This window comes from Athene noctua, chromosome 13 (genome assembly GCF_965140245.1).
Source record: "Athene noctua chromosome 13, bAthNoc1.hap1.1, whole genome shotgun sequence".
Taxonomy (NCBI): Eukaryota; Metazoa; Chordata; class Aves; order Strigiformes; family Strigidae; genus Athene; species Athene noctua.
Genome location: NC_134049.1, coordinates 4,891,076 through 4,904,250, shown reverse-complemented (window position 1 = coordinate 4,904,250; position 13,175 = coordinate 4,891,076). Strand labels below are relative to the sequence as shown.

The following is a 13,175-nucleotide window of genomic DNA, read 5'->3' as shown; positions in this document are numbered from 1 at the left end:
AGTAGCACCAACCATTAAAATATTTCAAGATGCTTTAACTTATTGTCTTTCCTTTGTATCTTCTTAAATATGAATTATCGACACAATTTAATGATAAAATTAGGTGACTTGAAAAGACAATGCACTTACGTTGCTCTGAATGGGCTGTCAGAGGGTCAGTAAACCCACCACAAGAACTAGATTGTCTTAGACCACAGTCAGTTTGAAGACCCTACCAAAAAAAAAAATAAAAATAAATAAATCATTAGTTATCATTATCATTGTTTTCAAATACCGCTCTTCTGGCACACAATCTGCCCAATTTTCTTTTCTAGGACTACCTAGGATTTTTATTTTTTTTTTTAAACTTCTGGATGTACCTCAAATACCTTGCTGCACAAAAATGTACAAGTTGAGCGCATAATTCAGTTAAAATGCTCTTCACAGTAACTATCAGCTCTAATATTTTCAGACACACGTTAAGACTACTGACCCATACTGAAAGAGATCTTTTAAAGAGAACATTACAATAGGATACAACTATATAAACCTGCATTACACTGGATCTCTACTAGCACTAAGTTCAGCTGTTCTGTCACGTGCCTTTGTTAACTATCAATGCTCATTTAAGAACGTGGCTCTGGCAGAAACTAAAGTTCAATTTGAACCCATTGAAAATAGGAACAAAATCTAGAGAAGTCTTGCCACATAGAAACCTATAGTTTATGAATGAAATTTCCTTATGGACGTATTCCTCAATAATATTTACATATTTTCCCAATATCTACTGAGATGGGTCAGCTTTTGACAACAAAGTATTTCTTCTGCAAAAAAAGAAGAAAGGCAGTTTCACGACAAACTAGAACTACACGTAGACAGGCACAGGGCTGGAACGTTCCTCACAACCAGCCTATTAATTCCAATGGTTACCTGAATAAAAAGTTCAAGATTCTGAAGAATACAAAACTGGAACTTGGAATGCTATGCCCTGCTTTTCATTCCAAGATTTATAACAGTTAGGAAATGGTTACCACCCTTTTTCACCCCTTCCCTCTTAAGGAATACATCCACACACACCTAAATGCATACACACAGGCACGTGTATACACCTCTGTGTGTGTATAAGAGAGCGTGTGTGCTCATATATATATGCAAGAAAGATTTTCTTTACATCCCCAAACATAAATACTTCACTGGAACGCAACACAGAGAATGCACCTGCTGAAAGTGTCTTCTGAAGACCCATTTTTAGGTCTATATGCATTTCAGTGTTCAGCATACATCTTCAGCATCTTACCATCAATGACTGTAGTGCCTAAATGAAAGGTAAGAATCAAACCAGTCCCACCAGTTAAGATGGGACAACTCTATAACTAAGTGTCTAAGAACAGCGATACTGTCTGGAAATGCTGCTGGAGTCTGCATCCCAACAGTACCAAACACTGGAGCTATTTAGACCTACATCAAGGAGACATCCAGCTGTATTTGTACAAAAGTTCAACTCTACAAATGATTTTTTTTTTTCTTTTTTAAAATCATGACCAGGGTTTATATATTTTTTAAAAAAAAAAAGTCATAAGCAGGGTTTACTTATAGATAATGATATAAGAAAACAGAGTTTCCCTGTCCTCACTGTAAAGAATACATTTTGTATCTGGTGAAAATAATGTCTCTAAATAAACGGAAATCTTGACTTACTTGAAGTCTGGTTGTCTCTATGCCTTCCAATATAGCTTTTTTGAAGTCTTCCTGTTGCTCCTATTAAAAAAGAATAAAACCCAAAACAAATTGTAAACATTATTACAAAAAAACCCCAAACAACCCTGCCAAAAATACACACACACAAAAGCCTTTTTGGTCACACATTATACTTATCAGAAGGTCCAGAACACTGACATTGCAAATGGTCATGATGCAATTCTCAGTCAGATTCTCCCCTGAATGAGGGGTAACTGTAAATGGTAACTTGTATTTACTAATTTATCTTAATAGCTACAGTGAGAAAATTAGCTTTTTTTTTTATATACTATAGCACTTGGAGGACAGGTTTGTTACGATTATTAACTTCCCATTTAGTTATCTTTATTACTCTTTAAGAAAATGGAAATGACACATCATTTTAGTTTGACAAGTTTACTAGAAAGGCCTTTTCTTCTTGAAACATAATGAACAATTTTTGTCACTTTTAAAAATCATATACACCATCATCTCACTCTGTAAAATACCATGTAAATCACTGAAGTCTTCCTAAATGCTGATCTTGAAACATTTCACACTCATAAATTTCATTAAATACTAATTACAGATACATAATTTTATCTTAATTCACAGTTATAGTCATCTCAGCTTTCATAACCTCAGATCTTGTTCAATATTGCATTAGTATATTATGAAGCAACAGTACTTGATGTGCAGTTAAGGTTGCATGACTTTTCACTAGGATTTTTTTATTTAAATCGTAAAACAGATACATATTCCTTCTGGGCTGCATTTTGCAAGTTGTATTTACACCTTTTCAAAATATATTGTGATGTTACAGCTCAAAAAAAAAAAAAATTATCCCCATTAACATATTTGACAACGTCTTCCATGCTTACCTCAATATCAGAACTCCTTTCTTTAATTTTGCTTGCTGCCTCTTTAAACCGCTGTAACTCCATGCTGTCTCTGTGACCTTTGACACAGTGAATTCAAAAAGAGTATTCAAAATCAAAGGCAACCTCCAATGGTCTGACCATGCCAATAGTGTGCATCACCACAGCAAAGGGTTACAAACCACCTAAGTCCTGTGTGCCTGTTAGCGCTAGAGAAAGACTTTTCAAACACACTAAAGTAAAAAAAAAAAAAAAAAAATCAGTGTAACAAAATAATACGAAACTATTGCTTTTCCCACATTAAGTCACGGATTACCACAATTCAAAAAGCAAAACTAAAAATTTAAATTTTAACTCAAGTGTATGCTCCTCACATGAAAGGAACAGGGCAGGCTGAATTACAGTATTTTTATGTATGACAAATGAAGGAAAAGCAGACAGTTTTCTTGAGGTAGCTTTTACAATATACCCTTCATGCTTCCAGCTGCAAGAAATACTTTTCTGAATTTTACCAAGCACGTGGTTATATAATGAAGGAAAAATCTACTTGGCTTCACAACAGAAAGCTGCACCTTAGCACAAGTTTTATAAAACATGGACGGTAAGAATGAAGAGTATGTTCTAAATGCTAGTGATGTCAAGAGGACCATACACTGAAAATTTGGCTCCAGTAAAGTAAGTATAGTTAGTATTCAAAGTTATTAGTGGTAAAGTACATTTAAAGATTAGATAAGAATTATTCAACTACTGTCCATTACTTCTGTTTAGTCTTGCTTTCTGAATTTAAAAAAATGTTTTCTTTTTTTAAACCGTGAGGAAATTATAAACAAATAGCTACTGAGTGTACAAATGTGTAGATACTTTCCTACACATACACAAATCAAAAAATTCTAGTGCATGTAGGTAACTTCTCAGAACTCCAAGATTCACAACAGCAGAATAAACTCTTGTCTAAATATTTAGTTTTTTACATCCTCAACAAGCCTTTGGAAAACACTGAGACATCCCTGAAGAACTGGGGCAAGATAACACCTCTGCAGGTAACCTGACAGCTCCAGATTGTGATCTTCTGCTATACACTAAGTGTACTACTCAAAGCATTATCTACTCGACAGAAATCAGTTAGTAAACCCACACCTGTGTTTTGCAATGAATCTGCCACTGTTTTACCATTCAAATATGTAGATAACCTAACCAAAACCGTGCAACTTTTTACTGTTAAGCAAAACTTGAGGGAAGGCGTAATGCTATATTTAATAAAAGGACTTTGGAAACTTCCAAAACAACTGCCAAAAGATACATTAGCCTAGGCAACAGTGGAAGATCCCAGTTACAACAGTGTTTAGAAACATAGTATAGGAGGATCCCTCAGCTTGACACAGATACCACAAAGATATTTGTCCAGGATTCCATCAGCCTAAGTCTTCTGTAATTACGTCAAGAAATAGACAATATTTTTGATTTATGCAATGAGAAGGTAGGAGCTTTATAATGAGTCACAAAAAGTTTGTCTACAATGCCCATACCAAGTTGTAGAGCTGCTAATTGCACAAAACTGCTATACTCAACAACTGGCTAATGTTTTTCCGAAAAAATATTGTCTATGTGACAGAATTATAAAGAAATGATAATTTAAGTAAAAAAATAAATTCAAGCAACATAGGGAAATTAGAGATGTTAAAAGCATGAAAAAGCAGAGCAAAATGGTAGAATAAAGTCACCTGCAACCGGAATACACCCAAAATACTATACAATTCTTGGTAAGTCAAACCTTGTGGCTTAGATTTGGTCCACAGTTTATGAAGTAGTCCCATAAGGATGTTAGAACATAAATCTTGGTTTTGTAGTTCCATTGCATGGACATGCTGATTTTTGGAAAGTTCATCTTTAATATTCAATTTTCCACGTGAGCCGCCACAGTTGACTGTTGACATCAAGTTGCCAGTTGACAAAGAGAACTTCATTTGGGGGTTGTTCTTCAATAAGTTGACAGAGGACTGGTGATCACATTTGTCAACTCTGCAGCTGTAGTTATCATTAGTGTCACTCTCATCATGAATAAAACCACAATTAACGTATCCTCCATTTTCAACACAAGGTTGGGTGAAAGCAAGGCAAGCAGAGCCAGAAGCAAGAGGATAAGAGCAGCTAATAATGACTTCAGGACATTCAGAATCTACTTTGTTATACTTACCCACAAATGCACCAAATTCTACATTATTATCTCCTTCTGTAGCCTTAGAGAAAACAGTCTCTTCGTGCTTTGCTGAAGAATCCAGCTGACTTTTGCAACTGGGCCGAGACGGAGTGCTAACAAAAAATTTAGCTGTTGGGGATGTTACATGTGGCATGCTGTTGGATGAGTTGCCTAATTTTTTACTTTTACCAATGGATTTTGAGATCTCTGCAGCCTGTATTCGTTGGCGAAGTTCTGGAGGGGAAACAGCATTTGAAAATAAGGCACTGCCTGAGGAACCTGCCTCTTGAAAGTTTATTTCTTCTCTTCGGGGAACTGGAGCTAACTCTTGACCAATTGTCTTATGTTGGGCTTCTTTTTCATCACGTATAGAAATGTTACAGAGTAAAGCATTATTACTTTCAAGGCCTCCTTGCGGAAAAGAACCGAAGACATTTCCAATGCTGTGCTTTTTCCACACAGAAGATCTTAGAGAGCCATCCTCAATGAGGTTTTGTGCCAAATGTTTTGAAATGCTCAATTCCCGTGTGATTTCATTATGAACCTTGCTAGCTTCTGAAGCTTTCTGTGCAGTCAGTGTTTTCAGAGTATCCACAGTTAGAGCAGAGAGATCCTGTAGGTGGCCAATCTGTGAATCTAAAGACTGTAATGACCTTTTTATGTAGTTGACACGATCACCAACTTCCTTTATCTGAATGCACATTTGTTCCACCCTAAGAAAAATCAAAATTATGAAGCGGCTATTGAAAAGCATTTTTCTCAATATGCAAAAGAAACATCTTTGTAACCCTTTCTGCCCATTTAATCAGGAAAAATCTAAGAAATTTCAGGATGTTATACACTATAGTATTGGACTGTTTTGTAATACAACATTTGTACAAACTTCTGAATGACAGAATTTAACATACACATCAATAGAGGGCCTACAGTACTTTTTCAAATTTATCAGTTTATCAAAACACCGTGAGAAACTCAATAATACAAGTGCCTCAGCTTACTGAGTGCTGCTACAGATCACAAAGCATCAACCACATCATCGGTTTCCGCATAGCGACAGGAAAACATCATCTAAAGTTTGCATAAATCCTTATGTCCTTGAACTGCATTTTACCCCCCTTAAAGCACCAAAACCTGCAAAGGTTCTGAGCTTCTCTATTCAGAAATTTTATTTGTAAATATTCTACCGTTCAAATGTGACTCGAATCCTCTCCTCACTTCCAGAATGAAATTTATCATCCTTTTCATTGAAATACATCTCAACACACAGCTCTTCAAAATCATGAAGTTTCTTTTGATCTTCTTCTGTCAGGAAGAGTTCTAAAGAGAGATTACACAGTTAAGATGACACATACGCAGTGAAGCAGTACAGATGCTGGAAACTAATAGTCACAACTTTACAAAGGGTGTTAAAAATAAAAATCAAACCAAACCCAACAAAAAACCCACAAGATCCAAGACCCTTCTTCTCACCTTGCTAGAAAAAAGTTCCAAGTCAAAATTTCCGCTAAAATAAAAATAAAAATAATAATTCTGAGAGGATCTGCACATATCATCATTCCTTATGTTCCTACCCTCCAATGCCTTTTAATTTGAGGCAGAAGCTAGATTCCTTAGCTGGATTTTATCATCTGTGGAACATATTTTTTTTATTTTTAAATTTTCAAAGGGTTTCCAGCAACAACAGTTTTCCAGAATGAAAAAAATTCTTTCCCCATTAACACTAACATGAAATCTAATCTTGGTTTTTTTTGTTTGTCTAAAGTTAGTTAGGAGTGAAGCTTTCTAGGGTCTGTACATTATACCCTTCATAAAAACACTGAGACTTTGAACAGAATTAAGAGTCTTAATATTAAAAACATGGTAAATTAAGACCTACTTCAATTTTCTTGACAATATACATTACAATCAAGAACAGAGCACTTTTCTGACAGTTTGCTTTAACCATACCAAAAAAGTTATTGCAATTTTTTGGATAATAGCTGTTCATACTTGGCCCATCTGAAGTCTTGTCTGTCTTTCTTCTTTTACATATACAACAGAACAGGGAAGCCATGTGGCTAAGAATAATAAGTGGTGGAGGCAGAACAGGTTTTTCATGGTAGGCCATAATGAAATGATAGCGTTGATACTTCCACACAATGTTTGAAATTGCCTTGACTTGTAAATACACGTTGCTGAAAGAGAACAGAAAAGTATTAACACAAAAAGGTGGGTTTTGGGGTCGTCAGAGGGTCTGTGTGGAGGAGGTTGATGTTTGGGGTTTTTTAACACTGATAAAACCTTGAATTCTGAAACTATTTAATTAAGAGACACATATTTGGTTTTTACTGCAAAATTATTTCAGTGGAAGTCAGAAACACATTCAAGAAAACACCATGATTCAAAGCAAGGAGAGGGTTAAAAAATTCTTATCTGGTAACATCTCAGTACCTTTCCTCAGAAATAAATTACAGTGAGATCAAATTTCAAGTTTGCCAAACAAACAGAAAAATATTTCTAACTAAACCCAGATTTTTGTATCAGACCACATTAATTCTACAGTCTGCCATTCTTCAGTATTAGTGAGCTGCTTATTCCCTTAAGTCAAACACTTGCAGACAACTATAAAAGACAATTCTCTCTACTACAGTTCAACTCAACCAACTACAGAATGTTCAATGAATTTAGGAACACCAGTCCATACACAGATGAAGAAACAATTTTGTTTGTTTTCTGACAAAGAGAAATTATAAAATGCTTTCAAATTCTCCAAAACTTCCGACTCCCCTGGCCTCATAGATTTGACCCATACCAGTCAGATCACACACTTCCCTACTTAAGTCACTGGTTTGCAGTGAGGAGGAGATGAAGATCAGCTTTAGAACCTGAAATTACTCCCAGCAAATGAGATTGCTTTGAACTGGCATCAGTTCTTCTAATCTTGTCATTTTATTGCAGTGAAATAGAAGCTTATCAAAGGATTAGCAAAAATTAACAATTATCCATATACTCACTTGAAAAATGCAATAAGGAGATTAACCATAATTATGTACTGTACAAAGAGGTAGACAGCTTGAAGAAACGGGGTCAACCATGTTCCTGGGCCACAGAGATGAGCAACCTTTTCATCAGAATTATTTGCACATACTGAGTTGGGGAAGAAAAGATACAGAGAAAATATGTACAACTTTTAGAACATCCAAGCAGGTACAGAGGGAAATATAAAGACTGCAACAATTAACTATCTGGTTCTGCAATTCAAAATGTCTCCATGCATTTAAGATTATGGTAGAAAAATACAGGAGACACGGTTTGTGGTTCATACTATGGTATAATTGTATTATCAGACTTAAAAAGCATAATACACCGCCACACTAAAAATTTTGGTATGACAGCTGTGGGGGAAATTCCAAAATTTTGCTAGAAATAGCCTTGTGAGAAGTTGTGATTAAGTAGAGGTTTCATTCAAGCTTTATAAAAGATAATTATGTAGTAAAGAAATTATACAGCTGCAACCCACAAAGAAGAGATAATACAATTAACAGAATCAATGTCAACAATACCGGGCAGTTCATTTCTTAAAACTAGAATTTCATAGGACCTTGAGTAGATCTTATCAGAGTAAGTTTTCTCCTTCCTTGCTTCGAAACTGTAGTGTCTTACCATCAATTTCATAGGCATACACTTCACCAAAAATCATCCAGTATGGATGAAACACAATATCTCTAGCAAGAGTCCAAGAGGGTGCCTCATCAGGATACAGTATCGCCTTCCTGGGAACACCAAAACTAAGTAGTACAAGTGCCATAATCACCACAATGTAAAACATGTTGGCCACCTATTAACACAAAAAGAGTCAGTTAAACCACAAGGTCGTAATTACGATTTCACAACTTTAAACACTTTTACAGTGACAGTGTATGTACACTTTATGAATTCTATGTATTATATAAGGAAAACAGTCTGGGACACTTAGATTTCAGTCAGAAATTTTTGTTAAATAACAAACTCTGTAAAAAATTTTGTTTTCTTCCTGTACTTTCTTACAGTATATTTAGTATCCTCAGCCAAAGGCAACTGAAAGTATTTCCTTTGTAACTCAAATAACTATTATGTGGATGAGTAGCAGCTGATAAACATTCCTTTCTACATGCACCCAAGAGCTGCACAAAATGCAGAGGGCAGAGGTAGTTTCCCAAGGGCCAAAACACAGAACCTATGCCTCTTGCAAGAAATCAAAGTGAGAAACGAGCCATTTGATGCCTTCATTTTTACAGAATGACAGGGTTCAACCTTGTAGGAACCATTTTATAGGGGGAAGAAAGACAAATACCCCCTTCCATCTTTGTATATACAGTTCTCAAACCTTAACATCTTTTTTTTTTAGAATAGCTCAGTGACAATAAAGCTATGTATTTTTTAAATGTAAACAATTTGAATATTTTTTGTGCGAGGAAAGACAAAAACAGAGACACAATTTAGACCCAGTTTTCCACAGCACAAAACACTTGCCCTAGAGAGCACAAAGGCAAGGACTATAAATAAGTCTCAGACCCAAAAAGGAAGCAGTGTTAGATGAATGAAAAAAGGTATCATCATATTCAAGTCTCTGACATCTAAGAACAAAACAGACCAGAGAAGGAAGATTTGCCAGTTTTTTACAGATATGTGACAGAGAAAGCTCCATAATAATAAAGGAAGCCTTCTAACCAGTGTTTATTTTGAAGCATAGTAAGTTATATTCCAGCTAGCTAATTCTGCACACTGAGCTGTTGACATACAACACCAACCTTTTTCTAAATAAAACTCTGAGAAAACTTGTAAATGGATGCAGCAAGAAAAATGTAGTTCAGTTGAGGGAAAAAAAAAAAAAAAACAGTAACAAAAGCAGTACTTACCATTTTCCCAATCATCATAACGTAAGGGCCAGCCTGTTGATTTACAGCTAGAAAATCCAGTAATCGCACATACCAAAAAATTATATTGAGACAGTATGTTATTCTTCCAGCAACAAAGACATAATTTTCTCTGTAAGTGTTTTCGCCAAAATTCCCCTTTGCTCCAAATCTTAATGCAAACCCAATGAAGAAAGTGACAATGGCAACTGTGTCACTGATATTGAAGTAATCACTGAACCACACTTTAATCTTCTGATTAATCTTCCCAGCTTCTGACATAAAAATCTGCAATAAAAATAAGTCGGGTCTGCTCACATTTATTGCACATGGACTAACACTCAAATATACAAATCACTAATATTTTTATATTTGCAAAAATAAAATATCTATTCAAATGGATAATTCTTTTAAATGCTGGTTTTGATTCCACAATGTAACTCCATCAGCCTCCCAACAAGGACAAGGAATATGTATGTTTCATTCTGTCTGAACAATATGAAAGAATTTTGGATTTGAGGGGTTTTGGTGGTGGGTTTTTGTTTTTTTTTCTTTTGAGGCAGTTAGCTACAAAAATGAGCCCTGCTTTCTGCACCTTCAGTTGGGCCAGAGGTACCTGTCTAATGAACTAACTTCCTCTCTCACTTAAAAATTCTTATAGAACGTCTCAAAAGTCTCTTGCTGACCAGAAACATTGTGTTTTATATTGTGATAGCTATCCTACCTTGACAAATCTTTTATGTTTTGCCATCTTGGTCATGGCATAGTAGAGTCTGTCTGACGCTAATAGATAAATACACATCTCACCCCTCAGAAAAGCAAGGTTGTTTATTTCATTACAACTGGGGGGGGAAATTTTAACCAAAAAAGGAAAAAAAAAAAAAAAAAAAAAAAAAGACCAGGATGTCACTGCCAGTTCCTTGAAATTTAGGAGGAAAAAACCCACCTCATTTTAATAGACCTCTATCTCTTCCCCATTGGAAGAAGAAGAAAAGCAAGCTAAGTCCAAGCAGTAGGCCAAGAAACACTGGTATTGAAACTATCAGCCTATACCAAAATTTAAGATAAAGGTATTACATCATATACTCTGATGCTTGAAGTTTCTTCAGGTCTCTTGTTTATAAACAGAGTTTAAAGTATACTGTTTTAACTGACAAAGAAAACTAAAATCCCAGATTGTTACAGGCATACCTCACGAATTTTCTCAATTGCTGATGTGAAAATGTAAGCAATAACAATCCACTCTTGAACAGACGGCAATTCTTCCATTTTTACAAGAACCACAAATGTGTAGAGCATGAGGAATCCTAAGTATGCCAACTAAAAAAAGCAATGAAAATTAGACATATAATTACTGAAGGCTTATTTATAGATGGGCATGGAATCCTTTGATGTGGTATACAATAAAAGCTTCAAGTATGATTACAGTACTATATTTACCCCTTTAAGCAGACAAGTTATTATTTATAAGGGGATCCAAACATTTTCTTCTTAGAAGAGGAAAAATAGATGTAATAAGCTATTTATTGTTAGCAAAGCTTTGTTCTTATTACAGCTATTTCTCCACTAATCCAAATTTTAGTTTCTATTACAGTAATTTAAACAAAGCTGTGCATAAATACTTTAGCCTAATAAATTATCACAGAATTCCTGCTAGCAACTGATGAAATTAATTACTCGGGTCAGAATAAAAATGCTCATGCTAACTACTCCCTTAGCTTTAGAGAAAAAAAATAAAAAAAAATTTCAAACCTAACATCACAAACTTTAAAAAACCCCAAACCATAGAGCACTGCATACGCAATTTTTCAAAATGAAGTACTTCTCATTTCCAGCTTAGCAAGGCAAGGGTTTTTTTGTTTGTCTTTAAAACAGTGCTTAAAGTTTGATTCAGGTCACATCATTACAGGTTGAGAAAAGAACCCCAAAATCTGCACTAGATTTCCAAATAAAATACACATTACACTGAAGAAAACTCACCGTATTAAACCAAAATTTCACAATTGGTGCATGATAAAATGCATAAAATTTCTGTGTAATTGGAAGTCTTTTGGGTTTTGCTGGAGTCTCCATATCATGTTTTTCTAAAGTACTATCCAAGATCCTTACTTCTTTAAACACCTCCTAAAAGGAAAGGACTGTTACTTTCACATGCAGTATTACATGCTTTTGGACACTCATTTTAACTCTTGCTTTGATTTAAAAATGTAATAATTATTTAAGTTCAAAACACTGTTTTTACTGTCTCCCCCTGCCCCACATTACCATAGGTATTTCATCTGCTGCATTCTGGAAGTTGTTTTCACTGTCATCCATTGCCATTTGATGTGCATCTTGAGATTGAGGAATATGTGACATTTCAGCCTTGGTCTTATATTCCAACAGCAGTATAGCAGGAGGGAGTAAAATACTCAGTATCACCTGGAAAAGATGAAGACTAAGTGAAAATAGTTCACAGCTACATTAAAAATATCAGAACACACCAACACACAGAATATCCTCTGAAAACATATTATCCAAATTGCACTTGCTTGTTATTGAGGGGGGGGAAAAAAATTGTAGAAAATAATTAGTTATTACTTATACATACACTGAGGAGACTAAGATCACATATACAGAGCATTCCTTGACTTGAAGATACGGGAAAGGGGAAGAATCAACAAATTCCAAAACTAAAAGCCACTAGAAAGAATGTACTCCAGGCCTGAAGATCCAGAGATGTTCTGCTTACACTCTGTTCTTTAATCCACTCCCAGAAACTTTGGAACTGTGTACTATCAAGGTATATTTAAGAAGCATATACAAGTGGAGGTTGTGGTTTTGTTGGGGGTAGGAGAGGTGTTGTTGGGTTTTTGGTTTTGGTTTTTTTTCCAATTTATGGTAGAAAAACAAGCTAAAGTATGGATGAAGAGAATAAGTGAAAGCTATTTATTGTCATTAGCCTGTTAGAACGCAAGCAAGGAAATGGTTAACCAGTTATCAAAGAGGATTTTAGTAGATGACAAGTTAAATGATGCTTCTAGATATTTTGTAGGAAAGTTTTCTTTCTTTGTATTCCTAGCAAAAATATGTTTGGGTACATCATCTCAAAGAAATATGCAGCTTCCCTTTTTGGTTCAATTGCTCTGTATCACAAAGGGCACCACTGGAAAACCTATCCCAAATTTGCCTGCCCTTGTTTCATTCTGTGCCCTGCTTTTGTTCAGTTTCTTCCTCCAAAATAGGATATACACAAAGCTTTTCTACATCAAGTCTTATGAGCTGCCTGAAAAAAGCCAAAATGCAGGTAACTATATTCTTACAGCGGGTTTTCTGTCTGTTAAGGTATTTACCACTATGTTTTTAGTAGTGGATTAGTATTCACATAGTCTCTTTAAGCCTCTGATTAAAGGCTACTTGCCTGATTTTTGCCTTCTATATTTCTGTACCTTATTTGAAAAGATAATAGAGTGTCAAAAGAAGAGTTTACAATAAATTATTCCAGTTTTGATTATGTTATAGGAGACTGTTTTACAGGATTTATTAACATAA

General features: G+C 35.1%; 1 protein-coding gene across 1 annotated transcript in view; it reads right to left on the bottom strand.

Moving 5' to 3' along the window:
• The window catches only part of TRPM7 (transient receptor potential cation channel subfamily M member 7), a 61,798-nt gene that overhangs the window by 7,949 nt on the left and 40,674 nt on the right, over positions 1–13,175 (bottom strand). Inside the window, exons 18-29 of the mRNA XM_074917651.1 lie at positions 11,910–12,065; positions 11,625–11,768; positions 10,836–10,964; positions 9,648–9,932; positions 8,413–8,587; positions 7,764–7,896; positions 6,760–6,944; positions 5,955–6,087; positions 4,768–5,483; positions 2,577–2,653; positions 1,678–1,737; positions 130–211 (exon numbers count right to left, since the gene is read on the bottom strand). Coding sequence (XP_074773752.1) covers positions 130–211; positions 1,678–1,737; positions 2,577–2,653; positions 4,768–5,483; positions 5,955–6,087; positions 6,760–6,944; positions 7,764–7,896; positions 8,413–8,587; positions 9,648–9,932; positions 10,836–10,964; positions 11,625–11,768; positions 11,910–12,065 — 2,275 coding nt within the window. The remainder of the gene's footprint in view (positions 1–129; positions 212–1,677; positions 1,738–2,576; positions 2,654–4,767; positions 5,484–5,954; positions 6,088–6,759; positions 6,945–7,763; positions 7,897–8,412; positions 8,588–9,647; positions 9,933–10,835; positions 10,965–11,624; positions 11,769–11,909; positions 12,066–13,175) is intronic.